Source organism: Rhinolophus sinicus, chromosome 10, assembly GCF_057876585.1.
Source record: "Rhinolophus sinicus isolate RSI-liver-muscle chromosome 10, RSI-T2T, whole genome shotgun sequence".
Taxonomy (NCBI): domain Eukaryota; kingdom Metazoa; phylum Chordata; class Mammalia; order Chiroptera; family Rhinolophidae; genus Rhinolophus; species Rhinolophus sinicus.
Genome location: NC_142510.1, coordinates 8,268,238 through 8,289,889, shown reverse-complemented (window position 1 = coordinate 8,289,889; position 21,652 = coordinate 8,268,238). Strand labels below are relative to the sequence as shown.

The following is a 21,652-nucleotide window of genomic DNA, read 5'->3' as shown; positions in this document are numbered from 1 at the left end:
TTGGGGGCTCAGAACTCCCAGTCAGCTAGTCCAGCCTCCTGGCTGTTGCTAAAGAGACCTGAGGACAGAGGGCACAGCCCCTGTCTCCCTTCCGCAGCCCATGACGGAGAGCCTGGCCAGTCCCAAGGCTCTCCAGGCTGTCGGCCCACCCAGGAAAGCCAGAACTTGGCTCCTGCCCAGGTAGGAAGCCTTTCCTGCATTGTTACGGCACCTGGTGAGGTGAGGACATGGTCCGGCCCAGATGGAGGCCTCAGGCCTCACCCAGAAAACCACGAGTCAACAGTGCAGGCCTGCTCATGCCAGGGCGGCCACCTGAGCGGGTTGGCCTCCCCAAGGGGCCCAGGACACACTGAGTTCTGCCCGCTAAGGAGGCTCTGGCCAGGTCTAGGTTAATTAGGCTGCCCCAACTGCAGGAGCTGCCTTCCAGCAAGGTGACAGGCGTCCTCTGACAAGAGGGCCTATACCCATGGTGCTCGGCCTGTGGTCCCCACGAAGGGGACTGTCCCCTCCACCTGCTCCCGCTCCCTCCCGCCCTCTGCCTCAGCGGCTTCCCCTGTGTCTATCCCAGCATCTGCCTCTCTCTTTTCCTCTCTCTGTGCATCTGTCCCTCTCCATCTCTGATTTTCTCCGTCTCTAACTCACCTCAGCTGGCACATCTGTGACTCTCTCTGTCCCTCTTCTCCCTGTCCCGTTTCGCTCTGCTGATCGCTTCATGTCTTTCTTTTTGTGTCTCTCTCTCCCTCTGACGCTCATTCTGCATCTCCCCGTTGGTGCGCCTGTGTCCGTCCATCTCTCTGCTTCTCCCAACCCGCCCGCCTCTTCCTTCACCACCTGAGGTTGCACAAGCAGCCTTCTCTCACCCCAGTCTCAGAATATCTCATCCAGGGTCCAGCTCCCCAATTTCAAGTCTGCGCTTTTGTTCACTCTGCTGGTTCAAAGTGTCTCATTCCCCAAACTTTAGTCCTTCTGTCACCCCAACACAGGGTTTTGTCATACCCCTATGTCAACCACAAATAGGAAACCATTCTCTCTTGCCAAAAATAAATGATCATAAAAAGAAGGCAAGAAAAATACAATGAAGACATTCGCCTGCCCACACAATCCTGTTTAAATACAAGTAAATATTTAAGTTGTGTGTGTGTTTTTAAATGAATTAATTTATAGACAAATATTAGGCAAGCAATAGTCCACGTGGCAGGTGGAATTGTCAGAAATCAGGGCAGAGGCACATAAATGACAGAATTCAACCCAGCTTTCATCACTCAACTGTCGCTTCAACCACTGCTGTATTTCCAACAGCCCCTCCTCTGAAGTCTCCCGGGGTCTTCCCGACTCATCTGTCTCTGACCACGCCCTCTGATGTACCGGTGGCTTTTCCACACTGCCCAGTGTGGCTCAGTGGAGTTGAGGGGTTGCTGATGGGGGGGGGGGGGGGACGGGGGAGAGGTATGACTGCTGTTTCTGGGGTACAGCAAGCCAGGGCACTAATCCCCAGAGCCTATCTGCAAGGCGTCTGGCCCCTCAGCATTTCATCTAGGTGCCCACGTGCCTCACACAGTGAGAAGGGGCAGCCCTGGCAAGGTTGCCAGTCCGCCTCTTGCTGTCTGTATCTGAGCAGATGCAGAGGCCAGCAGAGCAGCGTGCCTTGCAAGAGTTTTCGGCAAGTGCCCAGGCAGAAAGGCTGTCTCTGGGAGAGCTGGGTGCCAAGGGCTTATGTGGGCCCCAAGCACTGTAAAACTCAAGCCTCTCTTTAATTATGGGGGAGCTTCCTGGCTTGTCAGGATATCAGTTACATAATCTTCCAAGAACTAAAAGCTGCTCCCTTTTGAAGACTCTTGGCTCAGGCGTCCACCAGCTCCCTTCTGGAGATGCCTCGGCCCTCACCTGGATGCCTAATGCCACCCCTTCTCTGTCATTTCCCAAGGTTCAGAAGTTGAATGAGGAAGCCACAGGTGAAGAGGGGCCACGGTGAGGCCAATTTCTTTTGTCGAGGCCCCCACTGCAAACAAGAACAGCCAGGGATGTGCTGACTCACTGAGATCATATGTCAGGCTTGGCTGTAGCATTTACACCCCTGGAACCCGCAAATGCTACACACCAGGGTTTTTTGTTTTTTTTTTTCCCTTTCCTACAGAATTATTAAACACTTACCAGCACACCATTCACCAAAAACACCACCTAGAGCCAGGGGTTCCCCCTGGCTTGTCTCCCCAAACCTGGGGGACCCAAAACAAACTCCAAGGAGAGAAAGCAGCCCTTACCGCATTTGGATATCAATTCGTTGAGCTAGTTTTCTCATCTGTTCTTGGCAACATTTTAACAAATCTAACTCCTGCAATGAAAAAGGTCAGAAAGAGGGGTGCCCCTTAGAAGCTCACAGTATCTCACAGTAGCCTGTCTCCCAGGCCAGCGTCCCCACCTCTCACCTCTCACCGCCTACCCTCAACCCCACAAGGTGGAATGTCAGGGTGGGGCCCATTTCCTGCCTCAACCCACGTGATCCAGGGCCAGATACCTAAGGGTCAATTGTGGACATTCTTTGCCCACTTTCTTCTCTTTTTATATACTTCCAGATTAAAAGAAAACCTAGCATCTACTATGTACCAAGTACTCATTTATAGATTATTTCATCATTAAATTGAATAAAGCACACAAAACGGTACAGTGAGACATATAGTAGGTGCTCAATAAACACTAACTTTTACTATTACTTATTGGTATTATGATAATGGTACCCACTTTGGAGATGAAAAGACTGAGGGTCAAATGATTTCCTTCCTCCCTTCCTGTACCTAAACTGCAACCTAGGCCCCCAGCCAGGCTTTCTGAGCCCTAACTTTGCATGGCGTGACACATGTTCCTGACAGGCAGCTCAGAAAGCTCTCTGACCAGCTGGCCCTCCCTCCTCCCTCGGGGACCTGGGCAGACCCAGGCGGAACCTTACCTGGATAAGGTTTTTCTCCACATTGTCATGGACCAGATCGATCCCAATCCTTTTCTCTCTATGGTACAGACACTCCAGGGCCACCTGTAGGGAGCAGTGGGAAACTGTGTGTTCTCCCTGCAGTCGTATATAGACCCTGAGCCTTCATATCTGTCTGGGCCATGATCTGTTTCATCCCTGGGAAACCTGGGTGCTTCATGTGGCCTCACCATTGTGCATCTCGGTGGGCTGCTGCCCCCCAACTCCCTCAGAGGTGGGGGACTGGATGTCATGATTGCAGAGGGTGCAATATGGGTGCAGATCTCATAGCTTTGTTGTGCGGGTTACATCAGCTTGACAAGTGCAAAGCGCTGAGAATACTGTCAATAAATATCATCAATGAATATACAGTTAACTCTTGAACAACGTGGCTTAGAACTGAGTGGCTCCATTTAGAAGTGGATTTTTTTCAATGAATACTGGAAATGTATTTTCTCTCCTTTATGATTTTTTTAGTAACGTTTTCTTTTCTCTAGCTTACTTTATTGTAATAACACAGTATATAATCCATACAACAAAATATGTGTTAATCGACTGTTTATGTTGTCAGTCAGACTCGCGGTCAACAGCAGGCTGTGAGCAGAGAAGTTTTTGGAGGGAAAAGGTACACGTGGACTTTTGACTGCAGGGGTCAGGGCCCCTAACGCACTAGTTATCCAAGGGTCAACTGGGTGTGAAAACTCCTTTTTGGAGATCTCTAAAAGGGGGGAGAGTTTTGGAAAGTGACTAGGGCCAAGACCCAGGTAACCCTAACACCCAGCGATGTGGGGATACGAGCAGAGCGGAACAGAAGACAAAAATGGCAGCTCTGGGAGCTCCTGCAACAGAACCAAGAATGGGGGCTGAACCACCAGCCTATGATGTCACAAAGGGCGGCGGGAGTGACAAGGAAGCAGGGGAGCACGACATCTTGATGTCGGGAAGCCAGTACATCCGGGAACTCGGGAGAGAGAGGGAGGGATTCACTGACTCCACAACAATTTCCTCAGCCCCTTCTCTGTGTCTCCCTCAGTCAAGGTGCTGGGGATACTGCAATGAGCTAAACAGATGGTCCCTGCTGTACTGGAGTTCTCACGGAGCAGAGAGAACACACACAAGTAAACACATAAAGAAACGCATCCATTTCTGACTGTGATGAAAACAGGGTGAGGGGGTGTGGGGTGGGGAGTAAGGGTGTCAGGGTCTCGGGAAGAACATCTCTAAGGAGGTGACAGACTGAGACCTGTACCATGAGAAGCAGCAGAGATGAATGGGAATAAGTGGCAGGAAGAGGGGACAGCAGGTGCAGAGGCCGAGGCAGGAGGAGTGGCGGACAGGAAGCCACTGGGACCGGAGTGGAGGAAGTGAGGCTGGAGTGTTGGGCAGGGTGGGCCGGGAGGGGCTAGTGGCTGGGACCGGGAATTTAGATGTTAACTGGGTGCATTTGGAAGCCACTCAGGGGTTTAGCAGGGAAGTGGGAAGATCCAGTTTAATGTTTAAAATCAGCCCTGTGGCTGCAGTCTGGGAAATGGGCTGGGGGTGGGGGGGCAGGGGGGGAGGCCAGGCAGTCACCACTGTCCAGTGAGAGGCGCCTGGACTGAGGAGGTAGCCCTGGAGATGAAGCAGATAGAACTGACGTGTCCGTGCCCTGTGCCACCCTGCAGCTGTCCCAGGAGGCCACATGCGATGAGCAGAGCTGGGTTTCCCAGACAGGCTCGGGGAGTGAGAAGAGAGTGGGAGAGGAGAGCACAGATTTGAGATGCTGCCCTGGGTCTCTGAGTGGTATTTCTGCCCACTCTCCTCCCAGGGCAGAAACCCGGGGGTGTAGGGAAACAGTAGGATCCCCCCAGCACCGAGGCTCCTGGGGGACCTGGAGGCAGGACCTCCACGCCTGACATGGAGCAGACATAGCTGCAGATGTCTGCAGGAGGTTCTGAGTCCCCACACACTCCAGAGAGCAGCAGACCATCAACACAAGGCGAGTAAGGCCTGTTCCTCACCCCCTGTCCACTCCAGGACCTAGAGGAAAACACTCGCTAATCCAGCTGCCTCTGCAGCCAGGGAGCCCAGGTGAGTTCTGGCAAAAGGGCTAAAACTGGAAGCACATGATGGGTCTTGTGGAAAACTGATATTCCCCACAAAAACGGACAGATACAGGTGGCACATCTGCCCTCTGTCCTACCCCCGACTACCTGCCACAAATGAGAAGATCAAAACGCTCCCTGCAAGCAGGAGCTGCAATAGGAGACACAAAACCTCTTTGCGAGACAGGACTGCAGCTCCACGCTGAGGATGGCTGAGCAGGAAAAGAGTCGTCAGCTCCCTTCCCGCACCAAGTGGAGGCTGCAGCAGCTGACCTGCTTCTCTCTAGAATTCTCAATACGACAGAAAAAGAAATTCCTATTGGGTTGAGACTTTGTAAGTCAAATATCTGTTTACATGCAGCCAAAAGCCGTCCTTACTGGCCCAGGATATGACAGGAGACCGAGCAAGTGTGCATGTCCGTGTTCAGATATTTTTCATTTATTGAGTTGCCTACTGTGTGCCACACACTGCGTGAGGCTGGGGAGACACTGAGGACACTGGTCTAGTTAACAGGCAGGTGTGGACCAGCCTGGACTTGCTGGTACTTCACAGCTGGTGACAAAGCCGACAAAAGTCCCTGCCCTCATGGCACCTATATTTTACTAGAGGGAGAAAACCAGTAAGTAAATAAACACGTAAATGACAGAGTATGTTAGGGATTAAGAGCTCCAGGCAACGCAAAGCAGTCCTTCTAAGTACGTCCCCTAGAGACCATGACACACACGCAGGCACATACGTGCTCGTAATGTCTTCATGAAACGCTTATCATTTTGATGGAGCCCCAAGGAGAAGGGGATTCCATGATTTGACTGGGATTACACTGAACTGATTGTTTACCTTAAAAAGCTGATTGGAGAGGGTGATGCAGCTCAGAGCGACTGTGATCTTCACGGAAGGGAGGTGCCTGGGCTGCATGCCAGTGGCCGCCAGCCCGCCCCCAGCCCACACTCACCTGCAGCGGACAGTTCACCTCGTCAGCTGCGCACTCCAGCCGCTTCTTGACTGTGTCCAAGCTCCGGCTCTCGCTCAGAAGCCTCTCCAGCTCGTAGCTGAGCTCGGACTTCCAGAAGCCGATGTCCGACAGCCTCTGGGCCAGGTTCCGGCAGGCCCCCTCCTGCATCTGGTGCGTCAGCTGCTCCTTGTCATGCATGAGCCGCAGGCAGTCACCCCGCACGCGGCCGGCCCACTGCCGCGAGGCCTCGGCCCCGCGCATCTGCTGCTGGTTGCACTGGTCCCAGTCGCGGGGGTTGTAGCGACAGAAGAGCGTGGAACGGAGCGAGGGCAGGATGGTGGGCGGCGTCAGGGCACTGTGGCTTGTGCCCCCCTCACCCTGGCAGGTCTGGGCGCTGGAGACCTTGTAGAAGAGGCTGGGTCTCCACGAGTTGAGGTAGCGGTACCCAGGCAGGTAATAGGGCTGGTAACATTCCTGGATTACCGGGGCTGGCGCAGCCGGAGGCAGCGCCCTGAAGCCACAGGCCTTCTTGGGGCCACAGTAATTGGCGGTCTGAGTGGTTCCAAGAAACTCCATCCTCTCTCATCAGCCCACACGGGCAGAACTCTGTCCACGGGCCCAAGGCACCACAGCAAGTGGACAGAGCTTCTCTGAGGGACTGGCCGGACCTCTATGACTCGTACTGTTGTCACAAAGCCTGGGGGATGGAAAAACCCTTAGAGGGGGATGGAAAAGCCCTTAGAGTTGGAGGTACAAAGAATGGCATTTATCTACTTTTCTGTAACCATCGTATCTCCCTTTCCAGACCTAACTCTGCCCACAAGAGAAAATGTAATGTAGTCCGCTCCAGGAAACACAATCAACTCAGGGCCAGGGTGGTCAAGGTTAGTTGTTTTCCTTCTGTCTTTGTCTCTAAGGTGGCCCCAGAGCGGGACATCCACAGCATGTCCTATTCCTCAGCATCCAAAAAGAATAAACCCTGGGCACACGAAACAACACTGATGCATCTCGAATGTATTCAGCTAAGTGGAAGCAGCTAGACTCAAAAGGCCACGTCGTGTGTGGCTCCATTTAGATGACCTGGAAAAGGCAGAACCGTATGGACAGAAAACAGGTCAGTGGTTGCCAGGGGCTGGGGGTGGGGGAAGACTGACTACAGGGAGCACAAGACAATTTGGGGATGATAGTACCGTTCTATGTCTTGATTGTGATGGGGGTTACACAACCAAGGTACTTGTCAAAAGCTGTAGAACTCTCCACTAGAAAGGGCGAATTTTACTGTATATAAATTCTACTTCAATAAGTCTGACCATAGGGGCCAGCCCGGTGGCTCAGGTGGTTGGAGCTCCATGCTCCTAACACCGAAAGCTGACGGTTCGATTCCCATATGGGCCAGTACCACATGGCTCAGTTGGTTGGAGCGTGGGCTCTCAACCACAAGGTTGCCGGTTCGACTCCCGCAAGGGATGGTGGGCTGCGCCCCCTGCAACTACCAATGGCAACTGGACCTGGAGCTGAGCTGCGCCCTCCACAACTAAGACTGAAAGGACAACAACTTGACTTGGAGAAAGACCTGGAAGTGCACACTGTTCCCCAATAAAGTCCTGTTAAAAAATAAAAAGTCTGACCATAATAAAGGAGAGTGGGGAGGGACTGGGAGCTGCACGAGGCATATGTCCATTCGGCTCACCACTAAGTGCCAGGGGACCGCTGAAGGAATGAATGGGCACCGAGAATGAGAATTTTATTATTCCAGAAAAGTCTTCAACCCTCTGTCCTATACCAATATTTTCATCCCATCAAGAAACTTCCCTTCCTCCTTGTCTTGTGGGAGTGGCAATGAAATCTCAAGGTAGAGAACAAGAGGGGTGCTTGATTTGTGGGCACTTTCTCCCCTTTTGAAATGGGAAAGAAAAGAATCTGACCCTCAAACGGTCCTTGTTAGTGAAATGTGATGGTGAGTGGGAATTTTCTCCCCACTTGTCTAAAACCAGAACTGAAAAATGGAGTGGGTATGAGAGGACTAAGGCAGAGAGAAGTAATATGTATTAAGTGCCGTCCTCAGACCTGACGCTTTACATATACTCCTTTATTTAATCTCCACAGTGATCCTATAAGGAAAGCCTGGACCCACCCACCTTATAGGGTGAGATAAGAAAACAGGGTGGGATCTGGACCCCCTCTGTACCTACAACATTCACCTTGCAGGAAGGATCCTTTAAGGTGAGACATCGCACGTACGGAGTGTCAGCATACTGAAGGCAGTGAAGAAATGCACCAAAAACACTCAGGGTACTTTTTAAGCACTAAATGTTCACGGCAAAAATAATGTGAGCAATATCTAAGGGTATATAGTAAAACTTAGATTTTCTCAGGGCAGCTGGTTAGCTCCGTTGGTTAGAGTGCAATGCTCTTAACAATAAGGTTGCTGGTTCGATTCCCACATGGGCCACTGTGAGCTGCGCCCTCCACAACTAGACTGAAACAGCTACTTGACTTGGAGCTGATGGGGCCTGGAAAAGCACACTTAAATAAAAGTTTTTTTAAAAATTTAGATATTTCTCAACACCCCTAGCTCCTTTCAGTCTCCCTGGCTATAACTACTATTGTCTGATTTTGGTATTTTTCCAGAGCTATTCTATGCATGTACAAGCACACATGAATCTATATCTTTTTTTACATAAAGGTAAATACCACATACACCACTTTCCACATAACCACAGCTCTTGGACAGCATTTCACTTCGGACACAAACAACTCTCTTCCTTTTAGTGGCTGCATGGTCCTCCTTACATGGAGGTACTATTGTTCTTTTGACCATTCTCTCTGACTGGGCATCTAAGTTATTTCATGTCTTTTGCTGTTACAAACAGTACGTCCCTACATGGCCTCTCACGTGCATCTCTTTCAGGTTAATGGAGGGACAGTTTTCACACAGCGGAACTCACCCTCTCAGCACACGGGCTCCTGAGTTCTGACGGGCACACAGCGCCATCGCCACCATCCAGATTCAAGATGAGAACACTTCCATCACCCAGGAAGTTGTTCTGCGCTGTTCCCTCTGCCCCCATCCGCAGCGACCACTAATGGGCGCTCTGTCCCCAGGGGATGCCATATAACCAGGAGAATGTAGTCTGCAGTCCTCGGAGCCCAGCCTCTTCCCCTTAGCATAATGTTAAATGCAACCAGTACCCTTCCACATACATTCTGGGCATGTCTGAGCATAACTTCTGGAAGTTACTAGATGGAAGCGCATGTATATTTTTTATATGTATTGTCTTGAAGGTTTCTCCCTCCTGGGGCCTCTAGATATGTACTGTATTACTAGATTGCTGTGTGTGTGGGTATTGTCCCAAAGCTTTTCCCAGCCTGTGGGTCCCTGCGGGGAGCAGCCGGGGTTTTCCTTGAACCCTGGCGATGGCTTCTGATTCAGACACTGAGGAACATTAGTCAGGGGTGGCTGCTCCTGCCTGTTTGTCTTGGTCAGGAGCCCGGCGCTGCAGGTGTGGGGAGCTCAGACATGAACACCAAGGCCCCCCCACCCCCCGCCTGGCGTCAGTTACAGGGCTGCGGTGGAAGGGGGGTGGGGCCTCAGGAAAAAACCAGAGACTGGTAAAATAGGTCCCATGGTGACTTCCAGAAGGGACACCTCGAAGCAGGACGAAAACATCTGTGGCCTTGCTTACCTGGGCTCTAGGTCACTTGTTGAATGATCTGGGGAAATGTGCGAGGACAAACCCTAAAGAAAGGCAGCCATCCACAAAGTGAAACTGTCACCAGAGAAACTAACCTGCCTGCCTTTCAGCCCTTTGGGGCTCTGGCTTGATTTTCCTAAGCAAGGCAGGACTCCTTGCAGAAAAGAATGGATCTCGGAGTCCTCATTTTTGACTTTGCATATATAATACTACTGTCAACATAAGAAATGTCCAGACCTAGAGAGAATTTTTATAAGATTTTATGCGCCAAACTGACGTCACTGCTGGGAAGCAAGATATGCAATGCTCTGGAGAATGACAGTTTTGCCGGTTCTTCTGACATTTGGAATTAAGGCGGGAAGGCGAGGAAGATTACATGGAGGTGGGAGAAAGCAGGGCGGGGGTCGGACTAAGGACAGTTAAGGTTATGTGCTTTCTTGAGGGTGGTAAAGCTTAAGAGGGGTCTGAAAAAGAGGATTACTGTGGCATCTCAAAGGTGTGTGAACCTAGATGCACAGAAACAATGGACAGGGCTGGCTTAAGGCAAAGAGAAGCCTTTTACTAAAGAAGTTATAGGCCTGGGGCGTGACTACCCACCATGACCTGCCCAGCTAGAAATTTATGATCACAGCACCCTGTGAGGTTACTTTCAGTTAGATTTATTACAATGCACCTTTTTTGCCCAAACTATATATATATATATTTGCCATATATAGTGTATACATACACACACATGCATATGCACACACACACACACACACACACACACACACAATTAAGTTTGCGAACTTGTTGCAACGATGTTGCTAACCTTTTTTGACATCAGAGGTATTATTCAGTATGAATTTGTACCAACTGGACAAACACTTAACCAAGTTTACTACTTGGAAATGCTGAAAAGGCTGCGTGAAGAAGTTAGATGTCCTGAACTTTTTGCCAACAATTCATGGCTCTTGCATCACGACAATGTACCAGCTCACATGGCACTGTCTGTGAGAGAGTGTTTAGCCAGTAAACAAATACCTGTATTGGAACACCCTCCGTACCCACCTGATCTGGCCCCCAATGACTTCTTTCTTTCCCTGAAGACAAAGGAAATACTGAAAAGAAGATATTTTGATGACATTCAGGACATCGAGGGTAATACGATGACAGCTCTGCTGGCCATTCCAGAAGAAGAGTTCCAAAATTGTTTTGAAAGCTGGACTAGGCGCTGGCGTCGGTGCACAGCTTCCCAAGGGGAGTACTTCGAAGGTGACCGTAGTGATATTCAGCAATGAGGTGTGCAGCACTTTTTCTAGGATGAGTTCATAAACTTAATTGTCAGACCTCATATGTATACATATATACACACATATATATGTATATATACTTATATATACATAAGACTCAAGCATATGTATACGTACATACATATATATGACTCAAGCATTTTTTTCCCCATAGAATCTATGTCGGGTGGAAAGCTGGGGAGAGGTTTGATTCTAATGAATCCATCTTCGCAGACTTGTTAAGTACTTGTCCTCCCACTTCAGCCTGTTTACAAAAATGTCAGTGGCTGGGTCAGTGACCACGGGTTGAGGGGCTCCCGTGATGAAGAAAACAGGGAAATCTGGTCAGTGCTGTCCAGGCAGAGGTGGCCTGGAGTCCCAGCTCTGCCCCCTCTCCCAGCTTGGAAAATGATGCTTACTGTGCCGCCCTGAGATGGGAGCTGTGAGAACCAAATAAGGGCACAGCAAGGTTCTTGAGCACCTAGTAGGTGTTCAACAATTGCTATTGATAGCGTTATTATACCACACTTTGCCACAGCCTTTCATTTTATCCTTCGCTACCACTGGGAGGTGGGCATTATTTGCTCCTTCATTTCACGGACAGGCAAACTGAGGCTCAGAGAGGTGAATCTGCTTGCCAAGGGTACACAGTGGCTCTCCGGAAATGGCTTGGGTAATGCACTGTTTCCCATGGGGGAAAGGAGAGCCACATAAAAATCCTGGATGTACTTCCAATGAGGCTGGCAGGGAACTCAGAGGACAGCTCAGTGAAGTTGGGTTTCTATTTTTTCCCCAACATTATAAACAGTTTTTAAAATGCAGTGGTTTTCCGACATGTTCTCTGATGTGGGAGGCTGTATTCAAATAAACCCTCCCACAGAGGCAGGGCACGTGATGCAAAGCACCCTGAGCACTCGGGCTGGAGGGCGTACAGGTGGCGGGGGCCCTTCCCTGTGAGTCCCAGGTTCCACAGAGCTCAGTGGAAGCCCCTGAGTTAGTCTGCCTGCTCCCCACTTCACAAACGAAGGTCACCTAGCCACGAACTGCAAAAGCCAGGCTCAATGTCCACATTTTCTAAAGTGACACTGACGATGAGAGATACGGTTTGATTGTGATAATAAGCAAAAGGCATCCTGTGAAATCTGGAGTCATGTGCTGTGGGTTTATTAAGGGTCCGGTGGCTGCTGTCACAAAGCACCACAAAGTTAGTGGCTTCAAACTTATTCTCAACACAAACTTATTCTCAAAAGAGCCTTAAAGGGCTCAAATCAAGGTGTGGGCAGGACTAGTTCCTTCTGGAGGAGAATCCGTCTCCTTGCCTTTCCAGCTTCCAGAGGCTGCCTACATGCTTTGGCTCGAGGCCCCGTCCTCCATCTTCAAACCCAGCATCTTTTCTCCCCTCTGAGCCTCCTGCCTCCCTTTTAAAGGACCCTTCTGATCACATGGGACCCCCCCAGATCACCCAGGATAATCTCCCTGCCTGGAGATCTGTAACTTAATCACATCTGCACGTCCCCTTGGCCACGTAAGGCCAACATCCCACACGTTCCGGGCGTTAGGATGTGGACATCTTTGGGTGACAATTATTCAGTCCTCCATAGTGAGCAGTATGAAAGAATGCTGGGTGATAAGACAGCCAGCCAAAAGCACGGTGCTGTGGCGTGTCCAAAATGTGCAGAGACGCGGGGCGGAAGCGGCAAGTTGGAGCATCTCCTAAACCACTGCTTTTCCCAAGGTCTCCTTCATTTATGATACATTTAAGTCTTAAAAAACAATATTCTGTCTCACCCAGACTTAAGTGCCCATCCAGCCCTGATGTGATCTGTGCCTCACACGTGTCAGTTTGGCTTCAGATGACCTGGGGAGTGTGCGGAAATGCAGATTCTGACTGAGTTGGGCTGGGACTGGCATTTCTCACCAGCTCCTGGGGGAGGCTGGTCCATTCCTACCTGGAGTGATACGGCCCTGAAGTAGGGTCTACGAGGGAAAGGACCTCGTGTGATTTTGCTGATTATTATACCCACAGTTCTTAGCAGAGGACTTGGAACATAGCAGGCACACAAAACTGGGTTTACTGAATGAATGAAAACCTGGGTGGGTGGATGGATGGAGAGATGAATGAATGAAGTGGTAGAAGTTCAGATGCCATTAAATGAGAAAGATAAATTGGAAACAGTTGTCCACAGCTCAACCAAACAGGAACAGTAAAACCTGATGACTCAGTCCAGAGGACTCAAGGCCTCAACTTCTGAAAATTTAGGAAGTGGAAAGTATGGCCTTTTGAGCATGTAATCTTTGTATTTGTCAATTGTATCAAAACTAAAAAACTAACCAGGAACGTAATTATTCTGGAAATGTTGTATAGAGGAGGAGTGTGTTAAAAGAATTATCCACTCTGGGTGTCAAATACACCAGGTACATCACTGCTTAAAGATCCTTCGTCCACCACTGAAAGACTTTTTTTTTCAATCTCCTAAACCATGCTGCTGGAAAATGCATCCTCTTTCTGAAATCTCTGTGGGTAGTGGAGTAGGGAAGGCTGGGGAGACGGGAGGCTTGACTGACCCCTAGAGGGGAGTTCCCAAAGCTCCACCCAGCTCTGCCTCCCAAACTTTGGAGGCTCCGGGCTCAGCACTGCACTGCCTCTATTTTATCGCAGTCTCTGCCTGGACTCTGCTGTTCAGAGACGGCTGCCTGACTTCCATGGCTGTGAAGGGACGGCTCCACCTCTGCCCATGAACTTAATGAGAAACCCATCAGTCCACACAAGAAAGGCCTGGAGACTGTCAGGTGATGGCTGCAGCAGCGCTGTCTGATAGAACTTTGGGCAGCGATGGAATCTACTCATCAAGTCAGCGGGCATTCCTTGGGTGCCCCCTGTGGGTAGGCAGGAACCTTTCACCTGGGCCTTCTTGGCAGCCAAAATTTGTGACTCCAAGCAGTGCTCAGAAACCCAGCAAAATAGGGACACACGCAGGAAAGAGAGAGAAAATCCACAAAGCAGCTGCTTTCTATTCAGCGCCCATGCTGGTTTGTGTCATTGAAAACCAAAAAGTGTATTTTACAATCAAGTTTTTTGGGTTTTTTTCGAATTTCAGAAGCTCTCTTTTTGGTGCTTAGCGCTCTCTGTGGCTGGTATCCAATGACCTAGCAATGCTTCTGGAAATCTCCCTTCAGATACATACATACATGTGTGCTAAAATGCATGCATGTGTGTGTTCATTGTCATACTGACTGCAGCAGTGAACAAAAGTGGAGCCAAGCAGATGTCCCTGAGCACAGGATGGCTAAATAAAGGACAGCACAGCCATTCGATGCCCTGCAACGTAAGAAGAAGTTAGATCTGTACTTGCTAGTAAGAAAACATTTCTAAGACGTGACTGAAGAAAACAAGATACAGAACAGTTTATACAGAATGATACCACTTAGGCAGCTATGTATGTATCACAACTATATACAGTTGTCCCTCGATATGCACAGGCGATTGGTTCTAGAACCCCCCCAGATACCAAAATGCTCAGATGCTCAAATACCTTACATATAATGGCGTAATCTGCATATAACCTACGCACATCCTCCCATGTACTTTATTTTTAAACTTTTTTATTAGTTTCAGGTGTACAAAGCAATGTAATAGTCAGACATTTAAACCCCCCATAAAGTGATAACCCACCCCCCAATCTGCTACCCCTGACATCGTATATAGCTGTTGCAGTACTGTCGACTGTCTTCCCTATGTTCCCTATAGTCACATCCCATGACTATATGTACCTAGGTATTTAGTTATAGTTGACATTCGATATTATTCTACCTCAGCTCTTCAGGTGTATAGCGTATTGGTCAGGCATCTACACCGTCTGTGACGCGATCCCCGATACGTCCGGTGCCCGTCTGGCACCTTACATGATCTTTACAACATCATTAATTATATTCCCCAGACTGTATTAACTATCAATTTGTATTTCTTAATGGCTTCACCTTTTTCACCCTGCCCCCAACCCCACTCCCATCCATCACCCTGATAGATCTAGCACCCATCTGGCACCATACCTGGTTATTACAATATTACTGACTCTATCCCTTATGCTCTACCCTACGCCCCCATGACTGCTGTGTAACAACCCATTTGTTCTTCTTAATCCCTTCCCCTTTCACCCGTCCTTAACCCCCCTCCCATCTTAAAGAAGTCCCTCTGAGATTCCTTGTAATACTGGATTGGTGGTGATGAACTCCTTCAGGTATTTTTGTCTGGGAAGCCCCTCATCTGTCCTTCAATTGTAAATGACAGCTTTGCTGGGTAGAGCAATCTTGGTCGTATGGCGTTACGTTTCATCACTTGGAATGTTTCCCTCCCATGTACTTTAAATCATCTCTAGATTACTTGTAATACCTAATACAATGCAAATGCTATCTACGTAGTTGTTATACTGTATTGTTTAGGGAATCACGACAAGAAAGAAAAATCGGCACACACGAGCCATCACAGGCCTAACTATATAGTACACGTCAGCAATAACGGAATATCTTTTTTTTCAAAAAGTTGCCATCCGTGGTTGGTGGAATCTCGAATATGGAACCTGGTGGATAGAGGGCCGACTGTACACACAAATACTTCAGGAACGATACACAGGAACCAGAGCAGTGATTACCTTAGGGTGGGGGTGGAATGCGGGGCATAGAGGGAAATTTACTTTTTGATGAAGCTTTTCAGAATGATATGTATATTTTTTTAATTTTAGTATATAGAAGGTGCCAAAAAATGCATACATATTGTAAGAAAGAAAAAAACTGTATTAAAATTGTAATAATATACACCAATAACAAAAGATGAATACAAGTCATGTGTATATATTTTTTGGCACCCCCAGCACACATAGCATATATGTTATATATAGTAACACATAGTACTCTATATGTTACACATAATATACAGAATACATACATATATATGTGACCTAATAGGACTTCCACTTCTGGTCAAGATGGGATAATAGGGATTGTCTGTACCCTCCTGTCTGAAACAACCCCCAAAAATAAAACAATGACTTTCAAGATACTGGACATCAGACCGTGAAGGACAGTCACCCCTAAGAGATGGGAAACAAATGAGGTGAGGCCTACGATCGCCCCAGCTCACCATGGGGACAAAGTTTCCAGGCCATGGTGCAGGGAGAGGGCACGTCTTGAGTTAGGGAGACAGAGCTGGGAAGGGGGGACGCCAATGTGGCCAGAGTCTGAAGGACAGAGAGGGAAGAGGAGAGGACTACCGAGAGACAGCTCTGGACACTTGCAGACCGGTCCCTCGGTCCTCAGCTGAGCATGATCAGTGCTCGCCTGTGAGGAAGCAACCCCAGGCTGAGGAAAGAACCACCCAGCAGGGTTAGCAGGAACAATCCCCAGAGCTCCCTGGAGTCTGGGAATAGCGCCCCATCCCGCCAACCACGGTACAGAATTTCATAATTTATGTAGCATCGAGTCAAATACCCGAAGGGTTTTGCCTAAGGATTAGGGCAACATTACCCCAGACTTAACACCACTCTGGTCCTACCCAACAAAGCTGAAAAGCAAGATCCCAAAAGATAAAAATGTTTCCAGTCAATCAGCTGCGTCCCAGAAAAAATGGTCAAGAACATTTGTAAAAACACAAAAATTTTCAGCACTCAATAGGTAAAATTCACGTCTGGCATCCAATAAAAAATTATCAGGCATGAAAAGAGCCGATAAATACGACTCATAATGGGGAGTGAGGGGGATCAAACAATTGAAACCAAACCAGAAATGGCACAGACAATAGAATTAGTAGACAAGAACATCTACAAAGTTATTATAACTCCATTCTATATGTTCAGGAAGCTAGAGGAAAGATTGGACATGTCAAGTGGAGACATGGAAGATAAAAAATAAACAAACAAAAAAGCACAGCTGAATTGAACTTGCAGAGATGAAAACTACACAAAATGGGATTAGAGGCATGTCTCGGCCAGCCCAGGCTGCATTACAAAGTACCACAGACTGGGTGGCCTATTATAAACAACAGAAATCCATTTCTCTCAGTTCTGGAGGCTGGCAGTCCCAGATCAGGGTGACAGCATGGTTGGGTTCTGGTGAGGGCTCTCTTGCTGGCTACAGTCAGCCACCTTTTATGTCCTCACATGCCTTTTCCTCATGTGACGAGAGAGCAAGCTCTCTGGTGTCTCATAAGGGCACTGATCCTTACATGAGACCTTCAGGACTCCATCTAAGTCTCATCACCTCACAAAGGCCCACCTCCTAATGCTGTCACGTTGCAGGTTAAAGCTTCAACATAAGCATTTGGGGATGGGATGGGGGGAGGGGCGGGCGGACACACATTCAGGCCATAACAAGGCAGATTCGACATTGCGGAAGAAAAGATTAGCGAGATTGAAGACATTTAACATGTAGCAATAGAAAGTATCCAAAATGAAACAGAAAAATAGTAACTATAATAGCTGAGAGACATTTAAAAGGACCTAACTAGAGAGCTGTATCATGTATGTGAATTGGAAGGCTCAATACTGTCAAGATGGCAGTTCTCCCCACACTGAAGGTTAACCCACTCAAAATCCCAGCAGGCTTTTTGGGAGTAGAAATCAATAAAGTGACTCTAAAATTCATATGGAACTTCAAAGGACCTAAAATAGCCAAAAAACAACTTTGAAAAGAAAAATAAAGTGATAGGATTTAGACTTTATGACTTTGAGATTTATTATAAAACCCATGTGGTACTGGCTATCATATAAGCAAAGATAAATGAAACAGAATAAAAAATCAGAAACGTACCTGCATATTCATGGTCAACTGATTTTCAACAAAGGTGCAAAGTTATTTCTGTGGAGAAAGGATAGTCAGTTCAAAAAATGGTGCTGGAACAACTGGACGTCCATATAAAAACTGAATTCCAACCCATACTTTGCATCATACAGAAAAAATTACATACAAAAATTAACTCCAAATGGGTCATAAACCTAAATGTAAGTCTAAAACTATAGATTCTAGAAGGAAACATAAGAGAAATTCCTTGTTAGGCCAAGAGTACTTTGTGTTAGGCAAAGATTTAGATATGATATCCAAAACACAATACATAAAATAAAAAAATTGAGAAATTGGACTCATCAAAATTAAGAATGGCTCTTCAAAACACATTAGAGAAGGAAAAGACCAGCTACAGAATAGAATATACGTGCCAAACATATAACTGATAAAGACTTGCATTCATAATATGTATAGTATTTTTAAAACTCAACAGTAAAACGAAAAACCAAAAACGTTTTTCAATTGGCTTAAGATTTGAAGAAACACTTCGGTAAAGAAGACACACTGATAGCAAATGAGCAAATAATTCTGACTAGGGAAATACAACTTAAAACCACAATGAGACCACTATCACCTATTAGAATGTCAGAAACTTAAAAAAACTGGCCATTACCCACTGCTGGAGAGAATATGAAGCAACTAAAATACACACACACTGCAGGTGGGAGCGTAGAGTTTGGCAGTTTCCTACCATCCACTCTTAGGTACTTACTCCAGGGAATGAAAGTGTGAGTTATGATCAAACAATACAGTGAAAGTTTAAATTAAAAAAATATATACAGTAAAAGACACATTGCCATTAATTCCCCTCCAAAATACTCCCCCTCACTTCAAACACACTTATCCCATCGTTCCTGCCACTTTCTGAAGCAGTTCTGGAAGTCCTCTTTCGTGAGTGTCTTTAGTTGCGCTGTCGTGGCTGCCTCGATGTCCTGAATCATTTTGACTTTGGGGAAGAGCCAGAAGTCGCACGGTGCCAGATTCGGTGAATGAGGTGGATGAGAACACACCATAATGTTTTTATTTGACAGAAATTGCCGTACCAGAAGCGATGTGTGACACAGAGCATTGTCATGATGGGGTGTGATTTACAGCACACTTTAAAACACTTTCTCTCAACTGTAGCTCACACCCGACTGACTGCGCCGAACAAGGTGAAGCTTGTCACACACTGTTACTAAGGTTGGATGTGCCACTTCCCATGTTGAAGATCCCTGACTTCTCGTTGGATGGCACTCGGCAGCAGCATTCACCATATTTCCTGATCACAATGGTAAAGCTCTGTGTCACATATTGCTTCAGGTATATGGCATTTTCTGTCAAATAAAAACATTACGGTGTGTCCTCACCCACCTTATTCACCGGATCTGGCACCGTGCGACTTCTGGCTCTTCCCCAAAGTCAAAATGACCATGAAAGGTAAACGTTTTGAATGGATTCAGGACATCGAGGCAGCCACAACAGCGCAACTAAAGACACTCAGGAAAGAGGACTTCCAGAACCGCTTCAGAAAGTGGCAAAAACGATGGGATAAGTGTGTTCGAAGCGAGGGGGCGTATTTTGAGGGGGATTAATGGCAATGTGTCTTTTACTGCAATAAAGTTTTTTTATTTAAACATTCACGGTGTCTTTTTATCACACTTCGTATATGTCATTACGAAGACTTGTACAACAATGTTCATAGCAGCTTTATTTCTAACATCCCCAAAATGCAAGCAATCCAACCGTCCAACCACAAGTAAATGGATGAATAAGTCATGTACTCTGATAATGAAATACTACACAGCAACCAGAAGAGATGAACCTCACACACGACATCATGGATGAATCTAAAATAAGCATGCTGAGTGAAAGAAGCCAGATCAAAAAGAGCCCATACTGTTAAGATTTCATTTACATAAAATTCTAGAAAATCCAAATTAATCTGTAGGGACAGGAAACAGATTGGTGATTGCCTGAGAATGAGGACTGGGGAAAGTTTGCAAAAGGTCATGAGGAAACTTTGGGGGATGACACGTGTCCACTATCTTGATAGTGGTGATGGTTTCAATAAAGTTGTTTTAAGAAATAAATAATTGTGGACACCTATAGAGGGCTCAAATGGGCCAGGCACTTTTTAAAAACTGTTTTACTCATATTAACTTATTTAATCCTTCCAAAGACAACCCTCAGAGGTAATTATTATTATTATTGCCATTTTACAGAGGAGGAAACTGAGGCATGAATGCAGAAAGCTCGTAAATGGGGAGCTGGGACCTACACGCAGCACCTAGTGTTCTTAACCAACACGAGTTGGTCTCTCTGTATGTAACAGATCTGATCCTTATTTTCCAACTCAATTATATATTAAGTGACTGCGGTGTATGTAGCTCTTTGTTAGATAATTTTTTGCTGGATCTAAGGGAAGAAATAGAAAATTCTCTATTCCTAAACTTAAATTTTTCCCCATTTCCTGACTTTGTTCATATGCAGGGGAGGAGTGCCATCGAGTGGTTAAACACAGAACTGCAGGAAACCCCGATAAACTGTTTTCACCGTCTGCGGGTGTTTAAAATGCTCCTGTCCTGCTGAATCTGCATCCCAATTAATTAATTAGTTTGACCCACATGCTAGTCTTGTTTCATCCAATAACCTGATGTGTGATTTGGGGCAACTTTCCCTGTCAAGGCCTCAGTTCCCCCATCTGTAAATAAGGGTGCAGAATCTGATCTCGGCAACTGTGTCACCTACAACCCTACCAACTGTACAGGTGGATGGGTCTATTGCGTTTCACTTCATTGTGCTTCACAGATGTTGTGTTTTTTACAAGTTGAAGGCAAGACCCTCCACCAGCAGAATGATTACGGCTCACTTTACAGCAATTCTCGCTTTATTACAGTGGTCAGGGACGGAACCTGCAATATCTCCAATATATGCCTGTATCGGAGCTTTGTTCTCTGGATGTTCTGTGCTTGGTGCTTTGCATAAAGTAAATTATTTTATCTCCACAGCAACCTCACGGGCAAATGCTTTTATTATCCCCATTTTACAGATGAGCAAAACGAGGCTGGAGACAGGAAGGAGACTTGCCCAATGTTTTCAGCTCATAAGGGTTGGGTCAGGATTTGAACACGTAATCTGTGTTCAGACCTTAAACTGTAATCTGTGTAATCTGCCCTCACCCTGAGGAGTTTTTGAAACATGCTGTGATATTGTGATTTATAATGAGAAATATATTTTTGGTCTTCTCCTCCTGTCCCCGTCCCTAGCACAGAGCTTCTAAAACCCTTAGACTTTCCTAAGTGTTGAGAGTGATAAAGGTGTCCTTGTTATGCTAATGTGTGACTTTGGGACCTCACTTAAGAATGGGGGCTGGTTGCCAACCATGTGATTGGAGAGGTGGAACTTTCAGTTCCAACCACCCCCACACCGAAGGGCAGAGGGCCTGGAGCTTGAATCAATCACCAATGGCCAATGATTTAATTAATCATGACTACATATGTAATGAAGCCTCCGTAAAAACCCAAAGGACGGCGGTTCTGAGAGCTTCCAGGTTGGAGAACATGTGAAGGTGTTGGGAGGGTGGTGTCCTTGGAAAGAGCATGGAAGCTCCTCCCCCTCCCCCATACCTTGCTCTGTGCATCTCTTCCATCTGGCTGTTCCTGAGTTGCATCTTTTCATAATGAACTGGTAATCTAGCAAGTAATATGTTTATCTGAGTTCTGTGAGCCGCTCTAGTAACTTAATCGAACCCAAACAGGCAGGAACCGCTGATTTATACCCAGTCTGTCAGAAGCACAGGTTTAACAACCTGGACTTACAACTGATGCCCTAAACCCAAGGAGGGGGGTCCTTGGAACCCCCAATTTATAGC

The 21,652-nt window shown here is 47.1% G+C and overlaps 1 protein-coding gene across 3 annotated transcripts in view; it reads right to left on the bottom strand.

Moving 5' to 3' along the window:
* Positions 1 to 21,652, bottom strand: part of TEKT5 (tektin 5) — a 52,287-nt gene that overhangs the window by 28,834 nt on the left and 1,801 nt on the right. The window contains exons 2-6 of one of the 3 annotated variants that reach the window (XM_074322578.2): positions 17,767 to 17,814; positions 10,745 to 10,991; positions 6,000 to 6,696; positions 2,945 to 3,028; positions 2,262 to 2,332 (exon numbers count right to left, since the gene is read on the bottom strand). In XM_074322578.2, coding sequence (XP_074178679.2) covers positions 2,262 to 2,332; positions 2,945 to 3,028; positions 6,000 to 6,575 — 731 coding nt within the window. In that variant the 5' untranslated portion in view covers positions 6,576 to 6,696; positions 10,745 to 10,991; positions 17,767 to 17,814. Of the gene's footprint in view, positions 1 to 2,261; positions 2,333 to 2,944; positions 3,029 to 5,999; positions 7,080 to 10,744; positions 10,992 to 17,766; positions 17,815 to 21,652 lie in introns of all 3 variants that reach the window. The other 2 variants (XM_074322576.2, XM_074322575.2) reach the window with 2 other exon arrangements.